The sequence below is a fragment of the Phoenix dactylifera genome, chromosome 8 (genome assembly GCF_051530095.1).
Source record: "Phoenix dactylifera cultivar Ajwa chromosome 8, Ajwa_hap1_PhDact_Kaust_v1.1, whole genome shotgun sequence".
In the NCBI taxonomy this organism is placed as follows: Eukaryota; Viridiplantae; Streptophyta; class Magnoliopsida; order Arecales; family Arecaceae; genus Phoenix; species Phoenix dactylifera.
Window position 1 is genome coordinate 2,602,044 of NC_143197.1, and position 21,858 is coordinate 2,623,901.

A 21,858-nucleotide genomic window follows, 5' to 3' on the forward strand; every position below is an offset into this window, starting at 1 on the left:
TTTAAAACGTCAGCTAAATTCTTCAGTTCTAAGCCTATAAAGTGTTGACAATTCTCTTCTTGACAATGCTGTTCTTCCCTTGTACCACTTTATCCTTTTGGTCTCGTTGACCAGCACCTAGATATGTATCTGCTGTGGCACTTGAGCTCTCAGTACTTTGTTAAATCCTGGATGCTGTGCCTACTTTGCAAACTAGTGTTTGATCAAGCTTCTGCAGTCAGTGATTTGAGATGGGTCTTGTAATATCGCCAGAGCATCTTTCAGTAGCTCCATATTGCAGCATGACGCTGTAAAACAGATCAGAGTTTATTTATTTATCTGATCCTCGAATTTTTGGAAGAATGGCTTTGCCGGATTCTTAGATAGCATGGTAGGACATTTTATTGGTGAGCTATAGGGCTGTTAATGAGCCGAGCTGCTCAGGCTCGGCTCGGTAAAAGCTCAGCTCGGGCTCGGCTCGGTAGTTAAACGAGCCCAAGCTCGAGCCCAATATGAGGCTTGTTTACACTCGAGCCCGAGCTCGAGCAGCTCACGAGCCCAAACGAGCTCTAGTCTTCCACTAAAAAATCTTATTTCAGCACCATAATTCATAAAAATCTAATCACATAGAGAAAAATAGCTTGTTATCGAGCCCGAGCCTGAGCTCGAGCCTGATTACGAGCCCGAGCTCGGGCTCGTTCTAGAGCTCGTAATTGAAACGAGCTTTACGAGCTCAAACCCGAGCCTTTGCTTTGCCAAGCAAGCTCGAGCTCGAGCCCAAAATAGAGCTCGTTACCGAGCCCGAGCCCAAGCCTGAGCTTCTGTGAAACGAGCCGAGCCGGGCTCTCCCAGGCTCGAGCTCGGCTCGGCTCTCGACTCTCGGAGGCTCGAGCTCGGCTCGGCTCGTTGACAACCCTAGTGAGCTATATGGACGTATCGGCTTACCAAAGAGCCAACTATAGGAATCCTTTTTTTTTTATCACGACCCTGCTGCCACGTCTCGATTCAGTATAAAAGTTATTTAAGTTGAATCAAGTTGACTCTGTTGATCCAATTTGTGATGTTTTCTCTTTGGGTAAGAAAGGAATTTTCTATAGCAAATGCATCCATATACATCCATCCATACAAAATACAGGAGGAATATAGAGAATTATTGAGACAAAAACGTGACTCTTCCAATAGAGAATCCTACTCGGTGCAAAAGATTAGCTAAGCCATTTAAAAAGGTTTCAAATATTCTAGAACAGAAATTCTCACAAGTCAGAACGCTTAAATAAAGGGAAACTTATGAACCCTAACTAACACAAATCATGATTTTCTCAAGAATTTTTTTTTAAAAAAAAATGAAACAAGAGCTGCTAGTCTCCACCTGCTACGTACCTGTTCTCATCCCAACGAGGGAAAGCAGCGGAACAGAGCTTTATCAATACCGCTCAAACACAGGCGCCCACCCCCTCCGGCCCCCCCCCCCCCCCCCCCCCCCAACAACACCCCAAGACTCATCACAACCAAACCTCCAAAGATGGCAGCCTAGTTTTGATGACTACTTTTATACTTCACAAGAATAAAAGGAAACTTAGCAAACGAACAAGAATTTTCTGAAATCATGTTGAGAGTTACAGATTTGATTTTTGTTACCCTGGATGGAAGACAAAACCTACATTCACTGATTAAAAAGTCAAACATCATATGCTTGCTTTGACTGAAGCAGAATCATCACATCTACAGCAGCACTAAAGGCCAAGATTACGTAATTGATGATTTGATTTTTACAGAAAAAGAAAAAAAGGTTTTGTGTGTTCTTTCTGCACGCTTGCAAAATTTGGTTCAAATTTTCTGAATTTCCAACCATATCCCTTAGAAAAAGAAACATGAGAAGGTAAATAACAAGTTTTTGTCCACGATTACAAGTTTCTGCAACTCTCCCATTGTCCAAAATTATGATTTCCAACTCAGGAAAATTCAGAATCACTTGGGTGCACAGTATTTGGAGGAGCTATCGGAGATCAGGCTGGATAAAAGAATCAACGGAAGCTCTTTGCCCAGAACTACACAAGTTCGCGGCATCTACAATCAACGAAGAACCGAAGAAAATATCCGACTTTGTAATCCTGGGGCCTCGTTCTATTGCAATAGCCTCCTGGATCTCCTTGAGCACTTCTGATATTGATGGCCTATTTCCCGTTTGTGAGTCAATGCACTTAACTGCCACTTCAGCAATCTTCCACACAGACTGAATATCATTGTAATCGTTCTGCAACGAAGGGTCGATGATAGCCTCAATTTCTCCACTCTCATAATAAAACTTTGCCTGCAGATGAATGTCTATAGGGATTAGAGTTTTGTTGAAGAAAAGGACATCTTACAAGGCCTGGAAAAAACATGGAGAAATTTCTGTACTGTTTATGTAACATGCAGGAATAAGAAAAACTGTGCTCATCGACTGCCGAAGCTGCCCTAGGTTTAATAACTAAACAAGTATACGATCTTCATTGGCAGTAGATATAGCATAATTTGGTCCATGACAAGATGAAAGTGGATAAGTGGACTAACCCATGGGCCTATATGATAAATGTTTTCGCCAAAATTTGTGGTGGATATTGGCTCTTGACCTGAAATCAGCACCAGGAGAATAACGCCGAAACTGTAAATGTCACTCTTCTCTGTTAATTGCTGAGAGGTGCAGTACCTAGACATATTAATAATAGTTAATCAGCAATAAAGATTGAGGCAAAAAAAATGAGAAGATCATCGACAAACTATAGCCCTATGTGCTTGTATTGCTGCCAAAAATGCTTAAGTTCCTGCAAACAATAACCCGTGCCGAAGAATAACACTAATCCAGGCACAACCTGTGGGATGACACAAACTGACAGGATATTTGTTTTGGTGGTACAGGCAATATGGCTCATCTATTATTAGCAAAAGGATATGATATGCTATTTATGAGGGGACAGGACCTTACACAGGGTCTAAATACCCCAAAGTTCCCTTGACACCTGAAACATGGGATTCATCCACTGCAGGTTTTGAGAGACCAAAATCTGAGACCTTTGCTCTCATGTGCTTGTCAAGAAGAATGTTGCTGGTCTTCAGATCCCTATGGATAACAGCTGGAGAACAGCCTGTGTGAAGGTACTCAATCCCTGGCAAATGTTTCAGAATACTGATTAGTGTTATGTTTTATGGAAAAAGGAGATTATATTAAATTCTTAATTATTTTAATATGTAAACCTTTTGCAGAATCCTCAGCAATCTCCAGACGCTTAAGCCAGCCAATACGCCGTTCCTGAGTTAAGGTTCCTGCCAAGTTGACAAACAGATTATTTTGTTTCTAAAACATTATCAAATAAACCAGAACGAGACTTACCATGAAGGTGCTCTTTAAAAGTTCCATTATGCATGAACTCATAAACAAGGATGTTCTTTCCTTCTTGCTGGCAGTAACCAAGAAATACTACTAGGTTCCTGTGATGTATTCTTGAAAGCAGAGAGACCTAAAATGATAGCATCATCAGTTGCTATAAGGGGGGAAATTAAAATAAATAATTACTTCATGCCAAACTACAGAAATATCAGGGCATTCACTGTTGTCCTAAATTCTGCCTCAACAGAAAGATACAAGTAAATGCTTTAGGGTCTATAAACATTACTGTAGTATTAAAGGAGTTAGCTCTTTAAGTTGGCATCACCAACAACATCGTGTTCAATTAATGTCTGCAGTATATCCAGTTGAAGGCCAATACAAATATAAGACGACAGGTTTTGAGTATTTAAACATACAAAGGTTTTGACGGGTTGTTCTAATGTTGATTTGAGGTAAATGTTTGTCACTAGTGGCATCTCTTATGGAGTTAACAGCTGTTTATCAATGAGGATTAATAAGAGCAGCATGCTTGGACACCGAAGCAAACTTAGTTGTTTAGCACCATATTAACAACTTCTATGTAAAATTTACTTTCCTTGATGCCTAGTAATTGAAATCTGATGCTTATGAAAACATACGACTCGCTTGCAGTGAAACATCTAAGTAACAAGGTTTGAAGAACCAGTGCATGCCGACCATATACCATACCATATCTGTAGGGTACCAGCAATACTGATATGCCCTGCAGTACCAACACATGGTCCGTCACCTCATTATTGCTGTGCCAGCACCAAGAAGCATACAGTATGCCAGAACAGTACCAATACAATTACTGGTGTCAGGGATAAAATATTGCATAAATTCATCAGACTAAAGCTCTGCATGCGTAAAGAAGTTACCTCATTTGAGAATTGTCGATTCTCCTGGTAAGAATCATTTCTAAGAACTTTGACTGCAATTTCCTTTTCATCTTTCATCTTTCCGTAATATACGGTTCCAAAACCTCCAGAACCAATTTTCTTTGAGAAGTTCTCGGTAGCTTCTTCAATGTCAGATAACGTATACTTGTGGGCTGTTTTTGTGGCAAGTTCATTTACAGGAGAATGTGGTTTTTGAGTTGGTAGGACGTTGGTAAGATCATCTGAATAGAAAAGTTCCATATTTTTATAGGTGTATATTAACTGATAACCAGAACTGAAAAGATTGAGTTTTAATAAGTAATACCTTCCTTTGAATAAAACTTCCTTCTCTTGCACACAAACAAGAAGGCAACTACAGCCAAAAGCATCACAGATGCTCCAATCACAGAGCAGAGAACAATTATAATGCGATTATGTTTGTTTTTTTCCTCTCGAAGATGCATATTTCCTGAGAAACTAAACATACATTATTGAAAAAGGTTCCCAAATTAGCTCAGAGCAACTTCACTGATTAAATGAATAATGAGTTGTTGAAATAGGTTAAAATACCAAAGAGATTTTCTGAGGCATATATTGAAATATTCCAGAAAACAAAGAAATGCAGCAAGAGTGCTTGGATGTGTCCGAAATCGCATCTAACAATCAATATCAACTAACACAAAACACAGTGAAAGGAAACTTCATATCTATAAATAAATGTTGTACATGTTTCTTTAGCCACTGAATCTGCCTTTTATTGAGAAAAACATATTTAAAAGGTAAATATGCATTGGTTGGTTTATTTGTTTGGAAATAAATTGTGTATCTTTTGTTTATAGTTATGCTCATGCTTGTACCAACATTTCAATTTTTTTTCTTTTAAAAGATAGCCCCCGAAACTCCTGTAGAATTCAGAGATGTGGGGCCAAACCAAATCCTGATTCAGGAAACTTTAGTAGGTACAATATCATTCTGAGGAAAGTCCATCATCATCTATCTAAAATTACTAGCCAAAAACAAGAGAACCTATTTTCAAAGAGCCTCTTTATATGTCTGATATTACGCAGTATTTCACTTATCTCTAAATTTTTTCACAGTTTAATTCTTGGATACTATGACCGGATTAAGATCAGTTCAGCCATGGCTTATGTGAAAGAAATTCTGTAACTCACTGCCTCCCAGTAGCCACACTCTGTATTTGTTGCAATATGGATGTTTTCGCAGTACTCCAATATATCAAAGCACACTGGGCAATAAGTTTTATTTCATTCTCTTTTGTGTGTTGTTCTAAAGAAAGTAGCAGGCAATTGTACATGAGAAAGTTTTAAGTCCCCATATAAGAAGGCTGATCTGATAAATATATTTCCAGCATAATGTATAACAAATGCTTCCGTTAATTATCAAGAAAGTATATGTTATTAGAGGGCATAATTGCTACTACAGGAAAACACAAGGGAGAAGAAAAGTAATCATGAATTAATGACTGAGATTAAGCGGAAAAATGTTTTTCGAAGCTGCAAAGCAGGCAATGATAACTGCAAAACTATGTGGGGAACTCCTGGGATATGCATGATAATCATACGGAACTGCTAAAAACCTAGCTTGCATGGTTCCAACAGGTTTCTCTGTTATTATTTTCAAGTATTTCAATAAGTTTTCTATTTTTTTAATTCAGTTTGCATGTGTTTCCTCTCATGTTTTCCACCATTTCCTGTATAGAAAAAATGAGCTGAATTTGATTTTCAAATGCATTTAAGTGGAATAAGAGACGAGTTTTTGGATAGCTCCACTGGAGGGCTCTACTAGGTGATGATGATAGAAGAGAACCTTCACATACTAAATTGTGGATGGGTTCCTTGACACTCAGATAGCAGGACCTAAGTGTCTAAAAAGAGAAAATAATCATATAGATAATGATAACACTCTCTTCAGCGCCCCATCTCAACCCACCAATTCCCACTATACACAATGTTTTCTCTCCTAGACATTATACATGAGCCTAGCATAATAGAAAATTTCCAAATTTCTTAAACATGCAATCAAAAGTTTCCAAGATAACTTTTATGTGCCCATGACATAAAATACCATAACTGACATAAAATACCATAACCATTAACATAAATTGCTGTCAGTAATCAGTTTATGACTTCATATCATATGCTTTCCAGTGTATATAGAAATTTATCAATACAATCATAACCTTATTATAAGACAGTCAGCAGGGTTCTGCATCTTGCACCTATGCAAGTGACCGAGATAGTTTTGTATAAAATAAAAGAAGTTAGGGAAAGCAAGTAAATCTATGGTGACCCCATAAATGTACCATGTATGTAATACATGGTGCATTTAAATGCCATCCATTTCTATTCTTCAGCATGTATTGCATACATGGTGTACATTTAAATGCCATCCATTTCTATTCTTCAGCATGTATTGCATACATGGTGTACATTTAAATGCCATCCATTTCTATTCTTCAGCATGTATTGCATACATGGTGAAGAAGTCAGAGCTATATCCTTTTGCAAACACACAAACATAAAGAATTCTATGTTTCAATTATAGCTGTCGTCTGCTTTCATTCTTGTCATATCACGTTATGTTCAGAAGTATATATGAAGTTGCATGCACTATTTTGTCAATGCAGAGGAAGTAATACCCACACAAAAACAATATTTTTGCTGAGAAGACCACGAGGCACAGTTCCAGACAGCATATTATTTTGAACATACCTGCAACAATCAATTTTGATAAAGTGATTAAGCCTCCTTTTTCATACAATGGACAGCATGATTAGAAGTACATACACAGAGAGCGAAATAGAGGGGCGGGGCAAGAGAGAGAGGGGGAGAGAGAGCATCCAGAAGAAAGACACATTAATGAGTTTCATAGTGTACCGTTGGTAGAAGTACCCATAAGTTGCCCCTCTTTTTTATTGGGGAACCATCACAAATTAATTGCCAACAATTCAACATTATTCAAAAAGAAAAAGAATCTCAAAATTGTAAACAATTCAATTTCTTAAGGATAAAGCAATTACTTAAAGATAACCTAATGCCACTCAAATTCAAATGAATTCCATTCTTTTTAGAGAAAGCCTCAAAGTATTCTTTCAAGAGTAAATGCATAATACAATCGGTTGAGCAATATCCAGATATAAGACTTACAATTCCCTTAGGCTCGGTAGGTCCACCAATGATGAAGGCAGCTCACCAGTTAATTGATTGTTCTCAAGGTGACTACATCAAACAAAAACAAGTTTTTGCTGAGCATATTAAAAAAATTTACAGATAAAACTGCCAAATAGTTAATTTCTTACATTATCTTCAGATTTAAGCATCCGCCAAAATCGGGTATCGGACCAGTAAGCATGTTACCATCAAGCCATCTGCAATTACAGAATTGGCAATGATTATGGAGGAGGTTCATGGCAGGAAAAAGATAGGTCATGAAGGTGCGCATACAACCATACACACACACACACCTCTCATAAAGAAAAAAAGAACTACTAAAATCTTACAGCTCAGCTAGGCCTGACAGATTCATCAATTCTGAAGGTATATTCCCTGTCAAATTCTTCCCTGACAAATTACTGATTTATGTACCAAAATACATTAGATTGGACTTGGATAGAATATTTTAGTAAATATTGGAGATAGGCATATATATCTACTATAGGTCAATCAAGATAAGATTCAAACTATGTAAGTTAGAACCAAGGGAAAAATACATCACCTAAAACATAAAGAAATAGAAACAAGGGTACCAATTTTGTTCAATACATTGAAATTATTCTTGGCTGTGGATCTGAACTGCATTTCACCCAAGACCATGGAGTTGGTAAACATGGGTCCCCACCTTCTTGAGCCCAAATTGCAAGCAGGTAATGTGATGTAAAACCTGCCATGACAGGTGCTGCAATAACAGAAAAGATCTCCAGGTGCAGTTAATAAAAGAATACAATTCAGATGATAAAAGAACACAATTTAGACAGGTATGACAAAACGATATTCAAGCTTACCATCTTGAGAGCCATAATTTATCTGCAGGTACTTGTAGATCTCCAAAGCATTTAAGATAGGTCCCCTGGATGAGTCATTTGTTTTCACAAATGCGAAAGAGAAGACAAATGGTAAGGATATGTTATAGTATCCTGGTTCATACAACCGATGCTTCCCTGGAGCATTTTCTTCAATGTTGACTGTGGGTTTACTGACATCCTTATTTCCCGGAATAGCTAACTTAAATTTCCTTGTTTCATTTGAACCAAAATCCTCGATTTCTGCAAAGTATGAGAATGCCCAACCAAACCCTGGAAAACCATCCAAGTTTAGCCGATAAGTTAAGGTTCCATTTTGACCCACTACAGCTGTCTGCATCACCTTTTGAGGTGGTCTTTCACCAGTGCTAACATCTACAGGCAATGTTGTTGATACTTTTTCAGTTCCAGGAGCAACGTCAACAAGGTAGTTTGCCCTCCTCAAAGAATCAGATTCCCATATTCTATCAAATGGATCATCTGGATACCTGAAAGAAAAACATCAGTAGAACGTAAAAAACCTTGACATGCCACAACATAATGACAAAGCAAGGTGGGGAGGAGGATGTACGATGGCTAAAGCATAAACAGAACTAGAAGAAAATAATGCTACTCTCTGGATGCTTAATTTTAGAAACTTATCCAAGTCTTAAAGTGTAATCTTTTATGCCCAATTAAAATTCTTACTCAATCTAAAAAAATGCTTTTTTCAGCTTAAACAGATGACAGAGATTTGACTGCCAGGTCAACCATCAGATGATAAAGATATTCCAGAGTAAAGTTTTTCATTCAATTTGGAAGTGTTTTTTTCAGTTTTAAAGAAGATGGACCTTTGCTGTCAGGTCCATCATCATATGATAAATGTTTATTCTAGTCTGCAAGGACATTATTAGGATCCTGTATTGTATTAGTAGTCCTGTATTTACTCTATCTTGCATTTAGAAAAAATATATCTGATTTCTGAAGTTTTATATTTTCAGTTTCTTTTTTTCTTTTCTTGGTAGGCATATAATCACTTCTTTCTTCATGGGCCCACATATATCGCAAAGATTCGATGATCACTAGACTAGGCAGGAACATTTGATTGCTTCAAGTTAATCTTCAAGAGTTCTACAATATTGTGGGCAACAGATCTATGGTTATCATGAATTCTTGGATTTAAATTCGAAGAGTTCTCAGATCAAATAAAATGAGCGAACTCTTTCCAATTCATGGGTTTTGGGGTGCATGATATGGAGCATAGACATCATATTCATAAGAGAATAGTTATGAGATTTAGAAACCTACATAGCAGTAATATTGGGCACAATTATATTACATGACTATGACAAATGAGCATTGTTGTGTTTATCATAAGCCAGCTAGGAAGCAATAACGTGACATGCCTATCAACACTCATGCATGATTTTTTTTCAGTCTAGATTGTGTAGCTAGATCTGTAGGGTAATTCTAGAGAATTTTAAGTGATGGGTGCTTTTCAAAGTAGATGCCAACGGAATGTCATGGATTTCAGATAGTACAGGACAGGTGCAGATTAATAACATCCTTAATCTTATCTTACATCTTAGGAAACCACACCCACAACATGATCATAGAAGAGCATCCACTTTGTAGTCACAAACCATTTCGGTAAAGTAGGATGATCACAGAGCATTTGCATCATCTTTTGACACATGTAAACATCTAAATCAGTTTCTTCAAGAGGGTAATGTATTAGAAACCAAAAGAAATATCCAAAAAACAGCAGTCAAGAACTGTGAAACAGATCTTAAAGCATGAACAAGGAATACCTGACAGACTCATTAGTCTCTGCACCAAAATTTATTCTTGCAGAGAGGCTCATAAAGAACTGAGCTTCAAATTCTGTGTGATAAAGTGAATTATTGAACTGTCGTAGCTCGAGGGCAGAAATAAATGGTTGTCCAGTTGTAGCATTAGATAAGCACACGCTAATTTTAGGAGAAGAAGCCAACAAAATCAACTCCTCACTTATTATGGCGTCTGCGTCATAGATAACAATGGTTGACCAATAAGTTGCCCCGATTGAGATGTCAAATTTTGGGTAAACATTGCTGTTATCAAAGTTCCCATACAAGAAGCTTGCTCGTACAAGATACCGAGTTCTGGTTATCACATCCAATGTGTAACAGTACTTTCTATTATCTGCAGGGAAGTAACGTACTGTTGTAAATTGTCTCCGGGTCTCATTTGGAACTGATACATTAGCTGTTCCACCAAAACTCGACTGATTGTCTGGAGTCCACTCAAGACCAAGATCATCCGTATGATTCTCTGTACCTCCACAGTCCAGACTCAAAAAACCTGCCTCATGAAGAGCATGCACATAAATTATTTCTTAAAAGGAAAAAAAATGCTGCATATCTTTTATCTTTGTTCAGATACATCTACCTAGAAGCTAGTTACTTATAGAAAAGGGGAAAAAAATGCTTTCAATAAATAAATATGATTCAATGAAATAGCACTATGAGACATATGCTAAGGTGACAGGCAGACAGCATATGAGAAATTGAGGGGGAAAAATCAGCAGCATAGAGAATTTTAAAAAGAAGTGCGCACCTAGAGATGCCAACAACTGTTAATAACAGTTGTTGGAACCTCACCCCTATGGGCTTTCTCTTCGAGAGTTCCAGGGTTCAAACCTTGGGTTGCTAAAATAAAAATATTGAGAGAGAGAGAGAGAAAGAGAGCACATAGAGGTCATCAACTGCCTCAGTGTTATAACTTCCATTATTACTAGAGCAAGATACACGAATTGTTGGTCAGACCACTTATGCCATTTATATTCATATGAGCTGAAAATGACAATGGAAGTGAGACTATTCTTTTCTATATTGCATCAGAAGTAGATTTTCAATGTACTAATAATGACTTGATAGGTAAACGAAGCTTCAAATTTTCAGAATTATTATACTTTCAGAAGAAAAATTTAGACTGCAATTTTTGCATGTCAGGGTAATAAACATTTTGTGGATTCTTACTACTCAACATTCGAATATAGAACAATGATGATCCTCATTGGATTATTACTGAACAAGCAAAATATCACGCCACAACACAATGATGACAACAGAAGTCGCCAGGATAATGAAACCCGAAAAGGTGAATTATTGTGTCTATCTCTAACTATCATGAACTTATAACAAGATGTCGACATCACAACCAAATTACATGCAAAGAAATGTTCAATCAATTTGTGTTCACGAGGACAAACTAAAAGTCCAGAGCAGTAATCCTTAGTTTTCCACATCAACCAGCAGATCCAACTACAAACAATGCATCCAGTGTATTGAAAGGAAGAAAAAAAAACCTAATAATCCTATAGAATAATTCACTGTAACATACCTGGCATCTGAGCATTAGAAACGGAGAAAAGAAACAGATGGAGGAAGAAGAATTGGAGATTATTCGCCATTTATGGAGAGCCAAAGCTCCTTGACTTAGTCCGAGATCATGAGATTTGAGTTACAGAGGCATCTGCAGTCTGCTGTAGTGTTGGCAGAAAACAATAGAGTGAAAAGAAAAAGCCTGCAAACTGAAAAGGGAGTCGGAAGTGGGAAGGAGATCGGCTCCCCGCGAGGCGAGAAGGCCCCCTTTTCCCTTTATAAAGGAGAAAGGGCACGTGGCGCCCGCAAACCGATGGCCCTGGATTTTCTCTCACCGGACGGTGACCGGATCAGATCCTCCCCGGCCGAGTCTCGCTCTGGCTTCGGGCCTTCCAGCTGCTTCTATCTTTTGCCGGAGTCTAGCCACTCGCAAGGTTAGCTCACCGCTCCTGGCCTCGGGAGTAGTACTTGGTTGATTGGGGATTCCTTTGATAATTTAATTTTTTAATAGTTTGGAGTCATTACGGTGGATAGGGTCAATAGGGTCGCACTCAAGTCCAATTTACAAGTTGTCCTTTTTTTTTTTCTTTCTCGATGGAACGTTGGTTCTTTTTATTCTCGTGCCGATTTGCCTATTTTAAGATCTTCCACCTAATGACACCTATATTCTAATTTCTTTTTAGCCATTCCAGCAACTCCATTGATCTAATTGGCACATCAAGTTGACCGATCCAGTATAAATCCAAACTTCCGGGTTACAATATGTTTCTGCTGGAAATTATTCTTTTTGGATGACCAGAACTGTTGAGTCCAACTAAGATATCTCAACTCAACCAGAGTAAAAATAGATCTACCCCATTAGGTCAAAAAAAATGCCACTTCGTCCGAACTGAGAAATTCAAATCCATGGCCTCAAGCAAAAAAAAAGGGAAAAAAAAAAGGTAAAGAGGGGTGTGACAAATGAGGCATTGTGGAGTTCATGGATAAATTATGAAGGTTCACTACATAGAATTCTTGGCTGCAAGCATTATTTTACAAATAGAGAATGTTCATCAACTTAGTAAATGAAATTACTTTGCTGCTAATCTAAATTAACTATCAATTTTCCGAGGATGCATGGGATATTCTAGTTTCTTCTACTAAAGATAACCAGCGTGTAAAATGCAGAACAATTCAAAATCTCTTGTGCCACTCCATTCTCTTCTCGCGCATTCTTTTCCTTATTGTGCATTTATTTTTCTATTGCAATTAACCAAATTGAGTCACTATTGTGTGTGTTTGTGTGTGTAATCTTCATCTCGCATTATTAAACTCCTAGGGCTATCAGTTGAGCTTCAACCTCACTTAACCCTGTAGGTTTCCTCAATGTCCTCACTTTTTCCTCAATGTCCACAGTTTATTGGAGTTACCGGCTTCCAGCAAAGATGAGATGGGCCTTTCTGGATTGAACATTTGAATAGCTATAAAGTAAAAAGTATCACATGAGCAATATCCAGGCAGCTTGCCCCCACAAAGAACAAGAAGAGAGAACATGAGCTGGACCAGGGAGGAGAGAGCCTGAAGAGAACTGAGAACGGCTTCCTTCTAGGTTAAGTTTCATAAATGTGAGGTCATCTACTTATGAATCCGATTTAGATATTTATTTAACTTTATCATTAGGTCTCAAGAGTTTGGTTAATTGATGTTGCTACTATGAAAAAAAGATTGCACTTTGATGGATCTACGGAACTTTGGCTACCATCCATGGCTTTTTGTGAGTGCCTTTAATAGGGTGGCATCTTGTTATGCGAAGAAACTCCAAAGCCAAGCAGTTCTTGTTGGGCCACTCCTGTTGCACTCCTTTGAGGACAATCATCCAATTATTGGAGAAGAAGGGACTCTTGATAACAATTTATTGTCCTTCGTTATGCGCTCCACCAAGCCTAGGACTCCTTTGCTTCATGTAAACTTTGCAGCCCTCACTTTTTCTCAGTGCCACATAACACATCTTATTTGGAGTTCACTGCATTAAGTTTCTGCAGCCAATTTCTCTGAAGCCAGATTGAAACAGCACAGAAGCAAATTTACTTGGAAATGCCAGGGGGAAGTTCATGCAGCTCTGCACTAAGTGCAGCAAAGAAAAGAAGTAATCCCAACAATGGAACAAGCTAAATGTTGGCAGAGTACTGGATTACTAAAACTAGATGGAGTATGGTGGAAAAGAAACAAGTCTTTTGAAACAAGCTAATTTTGCAGCCGTCTTGAAGACTTATATTGTCTTGAGGAATTTATAATAAGCTAATTTTTGATGAACAAGCTAATAGGTCTTTTGAAACAAGTCCTGACGACTTTATATTATCAACACCATCTTTTTTGTTTTTTTCTTTCAGCTTTTGACATCTCCGATCCTTCATCAGAGTTGTCTGAACATCTAGAATGAGAACTTCTGATGGGACCTGGTATTCTGGTGCTGGTATGATGGCACCATAGAGGACAAGAACTTAAACGTAGTATACGGCATCACATACACATATTTAAGCTTGGCAGAACAGCTAAAAGGCTTAATCCAATAAAATCAGTAATGCTTTTGTTTGGCACCATAAGACATAAATCAGGTAATATCGAAATGTGCTGAATGAAATTGAAGATTCCTCAGGAAACTGCAATATCATACTACGAGATTCAGAAAATGAGAGAAGATAAACTAAAATTTTGAACATTTCGATATTGAACATATTTTTGATACAAACACACCCAGGTATACATAATGTTGTCTCACAAATACATTGACATGCAACTCAGATGTCATATGTGCACAAATAAATAACTTCCTCATGCACACCCAAATACAAAATAAAAATCTGAATATTTCAATCGCCAAAGTCTTCAGGCTCTCATATATTTACAAAAGCATTCAAATCAGAAAGTTTGGAATGATAATTTTTTTTTTTTCAGTGGCCAGAGTCTGAGTTGAGTGCTAGAGCTTCCCTGTATATCAACTCTTTCATTTGCTCCTCACTTAAGGCATTTTGCTCGAAGTCGAAGGAGAAAGGTTCCATACAAACAGGTTCATCAGCAATGTCATGTAACCTTTCAAGGTATGGATGAGAGAGTGCTTCTTCGACTGCAGAAGCATAAGCAAAAAGAATTAGAATGACAACAAGAAGCAATGGATCAACTTTTAAGCAGTCAATAAGTTATATTCTCCCCAAGTATTGTAAGCAGATGTGATTCACAAAAAGGAACCCATATTGAAGAAGACAGTGTAATGGACCTAAGATAGTCCCACTACAATCACACTCGAAGAAGAGTTATTACTCACTAGATGGAAAAGGCATAGATATAATTTCACAGTAAAAGAATCCTCCTAAATTGTATTATCATAGCAAGTATTAAAGTGGTTCTCTTTTTCTGGAGAAGCTTGCATGTGCCATAGTAATAAAATAATCTTCAAAAAAAGAAGCTTGCCTCTTGTAATATAATTTCCAGTTCTCCCAAAACACACAAAACATATTGGTTGGGCCCTCTCTCCTAGGTTCCTTGATACTACTCTTTGGAAGCAATATAACTAATATTTACGAGCATAGACATTACTTCCAATCTTATCTATCAGTCATCGGCCAATAAATTGCTGAAAGAGGGGTCTGAATTTCTGATCTTGTGATAAACAGCTATATACCATTGGCAGTGAGTATATAAGCAATCAAAATGACAGCGAGTATATAAGCAATCAAAATGACAGCTAGCATTGATAAGCTTTTATTTTCAGAACAAGAACAGGGTGCTGAGCCTGAATGTGGTTTTCTATAGGTACCGAAGCATTTAAGAAAGTCAGTCATTAGATTTGTCTCTTAGGCTAATCATTCAATAAAGCTAGCCAAAAGTACACTGTAACTCACAAGAAGAAGAAGATGGAACCTTTTTCTTTCATTCCCTAGATTCTTTTTTATCTCTAATTATTTACTTAAAACTATACCTGAAATATGACCAAGTCTTCTCCCTTGTTTCTTTCTTGGTTCTTGCAATTGGGGAAATTAACAAATATAGCACTAAAAACCTCTTAAAGATGAAGAAAAAGAAAATACCTGTAACTCTTTTGGAGGGATTGAATGTCAACATTTTTTCCACAAGATCAATTGCAGCTGGATGAACATGGGGAAATAGGCTTGTAAATGGTTGACGAGGATACTGGGGTAGATGCCTCATATACCTTCTTGCATCTTCACTCCGTAGAAATCCAAGCTCCGCTTCAGTGGGTGTGCCAATGCACTGAAAGATTAAAAGATGTGTCGTAAGCATCAGCACTAGAAACAAGTACTCGAACTGTCAAATTATTAACTCCTTTTTAACTTAATATATTTTTCAAATTCATGAAGTCTCACTAGCTGGTAGTTATCGTACCTCTGTAATTAAACGCATCTGATGCATGTGGTCCCGTCCAGGAAACAGCGGTTTCCTATTCATTAGCTCCATAAAAATGCAGCCTACAGACCATATATCAATGGAAGCAGTATAGTCTGTTGAATTCAGCAGCAATTCTGGTGCTCTGTACCACCTAGTAACTACGTACTCAGTCATATTTTCATTTTCTGATGTAGGACGTGCAAGACCAAAATCACATATTTTTAGATCACAGTTTGCATTAAGCAGAAGATTGCTGGGCTTCAGATCTCGATGAATAACATTCGCTGAATGTATATATTTCAAACCACGAAGGATCTGATACAGAAAGTACTGAATGATTGGCCAGTAGGAAGCCATTCATCAGTTGCCAGGGATTAGACTTGCAAATGAAACTGATTTTCTGTGTATAAAATGGAGAAACGTGGACCAGAACTACTACCTGACAATGCTCCTCTGATAATTCTTGATTGGAGCGAATTATATGATGGAGGTCAGTGTCCATAAGCTCAGTTGCAACATACACATCATTAAATGCCTGGGGGATAGGTGGTGGGATTACATCTCGTATTCCTATAACCTGCAAGTAACAGCATTCAATCAAGATAAGAATCAAGTAAAAGTGGTGTGAATATTTCATCTTCAAAATAAAAATTGAAAAAAAAAATAACTTAGGTGATGCAATATCAAAAAAAAAAAAAAAATTAATCTATTATTGAAAATTTTGCTGATTCCAGCAGGTCTTAAAATTCTGCAAAATGAGTCATGATTTAGGCATTTTTCTAGCTGAATTTGAACCACAACATGAAGCTTTTAACTAACATCTCAACTTGCATGTGTCTAAAGAATATTGGAAACAAAAAATGATTTGAGTTGTACTCCATCTGAATTTTTTTAATCCAGATATCAAGTTTTAAGTATCTGTTAAACTGATAAGAGCACATAGTTGCTAATTTCAGCTTGTACGTACAAAGGTTGCCAGCATCTTGATATGACTGTTAAACTTATATTTCCAGTAACTTGGATGGAAAATGAAATTGCTCTAGTTCTTAATATTAGAAACTGTTCGATCATTTGCCAAAATAACCTTAGCATGACATGAAGGAAGGTTAACTAGCGCACACCTCTTAGAAATACCCAGCGAATTTTTACTGTATCTTGAGAGAGACGATCATTGTGTGTCAGGCAATGAAAACAAAACAACAAGTTACAAAACAAATGATTCTAGCTCCCAGCACACTAGATGTCTGTGCAGTAACAGTCAAATGAAATCCTGGGCAAACCAAAAGCTAAATCCAGATTAAACAGCCATCAGATTTAGCTCTCAAATACTATTGTCATGAGAGGACAAAGTACTTAATTTCACCATATCCCCATTTTCAAATAGGTGGTGTCAATGATGGGACTTAAGCAGGAGACAGGTCAAGTCTAAGAAATTGCAACATGCCGACCATTTTTCCGAGCTTAATTGAGCTATCCTGATTGTCATTGAAATGCCAAATTTTTTATCTTTGAGTACTCTAATTAAACAACTTCCTACATCTAACAAACTACTTCTATAGTCAAAATACGCTAGTAGCAGGAGTTGATGATGACCATACAATATAAAAGCTTACATAGACAAAGGCCTTGAATTTATAATGCTTCAGGAGATCTTGCACTCGAGAAGCATACATGATAAATTAGATAGATTCACACTTTAGGTTTTATCAGTTTTTCTTGGTGGGTTGAATCATTCAATACGCATGTTGTCCATGATGTCAGATTCTCTTGTTCCTTTTTCTCGCTTGGAAGGAAGTTCGTGACGTCAGATTCTTCATGCAGCTCCATCAATCATGCTACTATAATCACATACAGAGAAAAATCAAATAAGCTATCGTATAATAAATTCAATACCAAGGACTAGATTAGACTGATTTTCTTAGGGGGAGGGAGGATTAAGCTGGACAAGTCCTCGAGCACCAGAACTGTACTTAGAACACAGAAGCAAGAATGAAGCTTTGAGCAATTCGCTCTAGGCAAAGCAACAAAATTTAACACACAAAAAAAACAGGAAAGAGGAAAAACAAAAGTTTTGTGCTTTATGAACACTACAGGATCCTTGGGGACACAATCCGATGACAAAGTTCCTCACAAAATAACTATATGCTGATAGAATTGGCAATCAAGGAAGGCAAATCCAGCGAGTATGTAAAACTAAAAGATCTAGAAAAGTGGCTGCAGCGATCGCGTACATTCTCATGGTCCAAATGTCTCAGGAGCTTGATTTCGCGAAGGGTCCGCTTTGCATCCATGTGGTTATCAAATGCGTTGGCGATCTTCTTGATTGCAACCATCTCTCCTGTCTCCGAATTCATCACCGAACTACAAAACAAACACCCAGGAAAAATTTCAAAGTCAGCACGGTTTACAGATCACACGGTGAAACGATCCAAATTGGATCAGCATCAAGAGCTATTTGGCTCCACAATAATCAACTCTAGCTCATCAGAAGCTATCAATTCTTTTCCGATTATAATTCTTGCTTTGGTAAAAGTAAAACAAATAAGAAGAATTCACGAGAAAAATGAGAGAGAGAGAGAAAGAACGGGTACCAAACGATCCCGTATGCGCCCCTTCCAATGGGCATCACGGGAGGCTGATACTTGGCAGTGATCTCAAACAAATTGTTGAATATGTTGTACTGAAGATATCGGCCTCCATGCGTCACCACCACCGGGAACTCATTCGCCGGAGCTCCGTCCATCTCTCCCGATCTTTTTTCCGGGGGGGCAGAGAAAAAAATAAAGGAAACAAGACTAACTGGATCTTACGTTGTGATGCAAAGGGGGAGTTTGGGGTATTTATGAATTATGGGGGATTCCTGACTTTCTACTTTTTTTTTTCCGGGAAGGCTCCGTGAAGGAAAGGGGAAGGTCGTTGGGAGAGGGCACGCGGACGGCTGAGATCGCCGCCGCCCCCGGATCAGCGGCAGGAAGTCCACTTCCCTCTCGAGACGCGTGTTCAATGAGTAGTTATTGCTCGTTTGCAAAAAAAAAAAAAAGAGTAGTCATTGCCTACGGCAGCCAATCAGGATCGCCGATTTCTACGAACCTCATCCATCAAGCGCGCACTCGATATACCATGATAAAAACCAACGGTCATGATTGACGGCGTACGCGGCCACCCTCGTGCACGCGGTGTGGGCGACAATTCCTCGCATTCAACGGTGATGATAATTGATCGCTATCTGCCTTACTGATGCTTTTTTTTTTCTTTTTTCTTTTTTTTTTAAACAAAGGCAGCTCAATGCTTCTTTTTTTTTTTTCTTTCCGTCTCGAGAAAAATAACGCATGACTTAAATTTTTGTTTTTCTTATTAAAAAAATATGGCGGCCGGAATGAGCTGGCCCAGAGATAAACCCTTTCGCATGGGAAAGAAATTTAGGCCGACGTGGAATGGAAGGTGAGAGCTTATATAATTTGTGAGCAAGTAGCCGCAAATCTACACGAAATATATATATATATATAATACCATTACAAATATGTACTCTTGTCTTCATCTTGATGCAGAGGCGGCTTCAAGAAAGGTAGAAGGCTATGGCCTATGAGATCAGAAAGCAGATATTTAAGTGAACAAGGTAAATGTAAAAATTGAAAAGTGAAATCCATTGTGGAAAGCAAAATCCAAGATAAAATCTACAAGCGATCAGGTGCATCAAATCTAATGTAGTGCTCAGATTTTTATCATCATAGCAATTGATTGAGAGATGCCTTGCAGGTTCCAATTGGGTTAAGCAGAAGGCTTCCACGAAACAAAAACCTTTAACAGACAAAGTCAGTTATTTGAATTAATTTGATACTTTTTTTGTCATGGCTCGCGGGTGGCGCTGAGAGTATCTAAAATCTACGTCAGTCTACAGTCATCACAAGATTGCACTAGGAGCCGATGATTATTTGGAGCAAACTTAGCAATATATATATAGCGTATGGCCCGTTCCGAGGTCATGCTTGATAAGAGTCGCGAGTGAAGGTACGAAGAACTAAGATTGGTTCAAGCAAAGAGGTCTGACGGTTCTAATCTATTGTGCCCAATTTAAATGATTCAACTACGTCCAAATCAAATGCATATCAACTTGATGAGAGGATTTAATGGATGGAATGGACTCAATCAAATCTCAAATCCTAAGCTAATTTGCTGCAAATCTAGGTCACGACAGACTTGGTCTCTCTCTCTCTCTCTCTCTCTCTCTCTCTCTCTCTCTCTCTTAATAAAATCTCATTTATTTCTGACCGTAAACACTATAAGGTTACATTTGGCCGAGGGGTTTATTTTGTAAGGGTTAATACAAGTGTCTACACCATAGAGTAGCTTATGTTTTAGCATTTGATTGGAGGGATGAATAAAGAAGTAAATGAATGCATCGATTCTTGCGACTAATCGGATGAATTTATTCTCCTACCTCTGGGTACATCTACAGAGGAGATGAAGGTGGTATTGTAATTGGGAGGGATAAATTCTCCCTATGGATGAAATAACCTTTATGCTATCAGTCTGGCAAATAAAACTTTGGTCTTTTGAAATATTGAGTTGAATAATCCCCTAATTGGGAGGATAACTTTGCATTATCCTAACTACTAAATGCAAATATGTCACCGGCTTCAATCTAGCATAACGTTTTTAAAGTCAGACTAGATAACCGATTTAATCAAAAATTTCTTTTTCAAAAAAATATATTTTAATACATATATATAATTATAATATTATACCGGCCCAACATATTAACTGGGGGATCGGATTGCTTGCCGGTTTCCTCTCCGTTGAGGTTCTAAAAATATTGGTCCGGCAGGGCATGTTAAGTCCTGTAACAGCGATTGAAGTGATAGAATACACGTGTCCGCTGGCCACGGCGTTGACAGCAAAATATGACACGGTTCGTTCAGCCAAACAATTTCACACGGTTTCCAGCCGGCGCGTCATTCAACTCGCGGTGGAGTTTGACCGAAGCCCCGAGCCGGCCGGCCAGTCCTCGACGCGTTGGTAAGTCAAGTCTCCCTCCCACGACGACCATCGTTTCAGGTACAAAACAAGGAATACAAATCTTTTGAGCATGGGTTTCTTGGGCAGAATACTCTATCGGTTTTGTTGCAGATTTCTATTGGTCTTGTGCTGGAAATGGGCTCGAAGGACCCGAGCTGACCTGACTCTGTTTAACTTTATATGACCAGAAACGATGATCCAAGTGCTGCTTTTGGAAATAATTTTTTCCACATGAGGAAGAATTATTGTCTCTTTTCAACTTCGAGAAATAAAAATAATAATTTTGTAGGCCTGATCCTGGATCAACATTTTTATATTGCAAGGATATGTATAAAAAAACCCCTAAATTATAATCTCCATTAAATATTTTATCATCAAAAAAAAACTCCATTAAATATTTAGTCCAGATATATAGTTTTATAACTTGACATACGGATACCTTCCATCTAAAAAACTATGTAGATCCCATCAAAATGTTAATTGCACCCTTTTTTTGTTTTGAAAAAAAAAGTTGTGCCGGTTGTATCTTAATTTATGAAAGCAATATCGCATACAATAGAGCTATTTTCATCAAAAGCTGCCTTTATTTTGTAGAAACATATTTAATTGTAAAAAAAGGGGAAAAAAGAGAAAATGGGGTTGATGCAAATCATAAATTATTGCAAGATGACTTTTTTTTTTTAAGTAAGTCCATTAGACAAGGGTCATTCGGATGTTGAGCCTGTATCATTTCATGCCATAGATTTACATACTATGCTTCTGATTTTGGGCAAGGAGTCTAGTCTATCATACCATTTTTTAAGTTGCATAAATGGTGCAAAAACCATGGAA

At 37.8% G+C, this 21,858-nt stretch overlaps 2 protein-coding genes across 3 annotated transcripts; both read right to left on the minus strand.

Annotated features, from left to right (window-relative positions):
• Positions 1–1,800: 1,800 nt before the first annotated feature.
• Positions 1,801–12,106, minus strand: LOC103708996 (putative LRR receptor-like serine/threonine-protein kinase At1g67720). 2 transcript variants are annotated; one of them, XR_003386276.4, is made up of 15 exons: positions 11,648–12,106; positions 10,075–10,606; positions 8,267–8,772; positions 8,028–8,160; positions 7,766–7,837; positions 7,565–7,633; positions 7,413–7,484; positions 6,909–6,977; positions 4,571–4,722; positions 4,246–4,487; positions 3,350–3,476; positions 3,214–3,282; positions 2,940–3,125; positions 2,533–2,668; positions 1,801–2,290 (listed from the first exon to the last, which is right to left on the minus strand). XR_003386276.4 is itself a non-coding variant. In XM_008794136.6 (15 exons), exons 1-15 carry the CDS (start codon positions 11,715–11,717, stop codon positions 1,976–1,978), a joined length of 2,745 nt encoding a protein of 914 aa, XP_008792358.4. In that variant the 5' UTR covers positions 11,718–12,106; the 3' UTR covers positions 1,801–1,975. The 2 variants fall into 2 exon arrangements, 1 of the variants encoding a protein (XP_008792358.4); XM_008794136.6 differs by having other exon boundaries at positions 2,945–3,125.
• A 2,191-nt stretch (positions 12,107–14,297) lies between these two features.
• On the minus strand, positions 14,298–19,215 carry LOC103708987 (mitogen-activated protein kinase 5). Its single transcript, XM_008794124.6, has 6 exons — positions 18,603–19,215; positions 18,243–18,372; positions 16,451–16,588; positions 16,009–16,341; positions 15,693–15,876; positions 14,298–14,731 (listed from the first exon to the last, which is right to left on the minus strand). Exons 1-6 carry the CDS (start codon positions 18,752–18,754, stop codon positions 14,559–14,561), a joined length of 1,110 nt encoding a protein of 369 aa, XP_008792346.3. The 5' UTR covers positions 18,755–19,215; the 3' UTR covers positions 14,298–14,558.
• Between the last annotated feature and the right edge of the window lie 2,643 nt (positions 19,216–21,858).

Bases quoted from the DNA above. Each gene is read 5' to 3' on its own strand.
- LOC103708987 (XM_008794124.6), bottom strand. From the start codon at position 18,754: ATGGACGGAGCTCCGGCGAATGAGTTCCCGGTGGTGGTGACGCATGGA. The intron at 16,342-16,450 runs GTAGTAGTTCTG...CCAATCATTCAG, and splicing joins TATCAGAGGAGCATTGTCAG to TACTTTCTGTATCAGATCCT. The intron at 14,732-15,692 runs GTATTTTCTTTT...ATGCTTCTGCAG, and splicing joins TCCCTCCAAAAGAGTTACAG to TCGAAGAAGCACTCTCTCAT.
- LOC103708996 (XM_008794136.6), bottom strand. From the start codon at position 11,717: ATGGCGAATAATCTCCAATTCTTCTTCCTCCATCTGTTTCTTTTCTCC. The intron at 10,607-11,647 runs GTATGTTACAGT...TTCATGAGGCAG, and splicing joins TTCTAATGCTCAGATGCCAG to GTTTTTTGAGTCTGGACTGT. The intron at 3,126-3,213 runs GTTTACATATTA...AACATTTGCCAG, and splicing joins TGCTGAGGATTCTGCAAAAG to GGATTGAGTACCTTCACACA.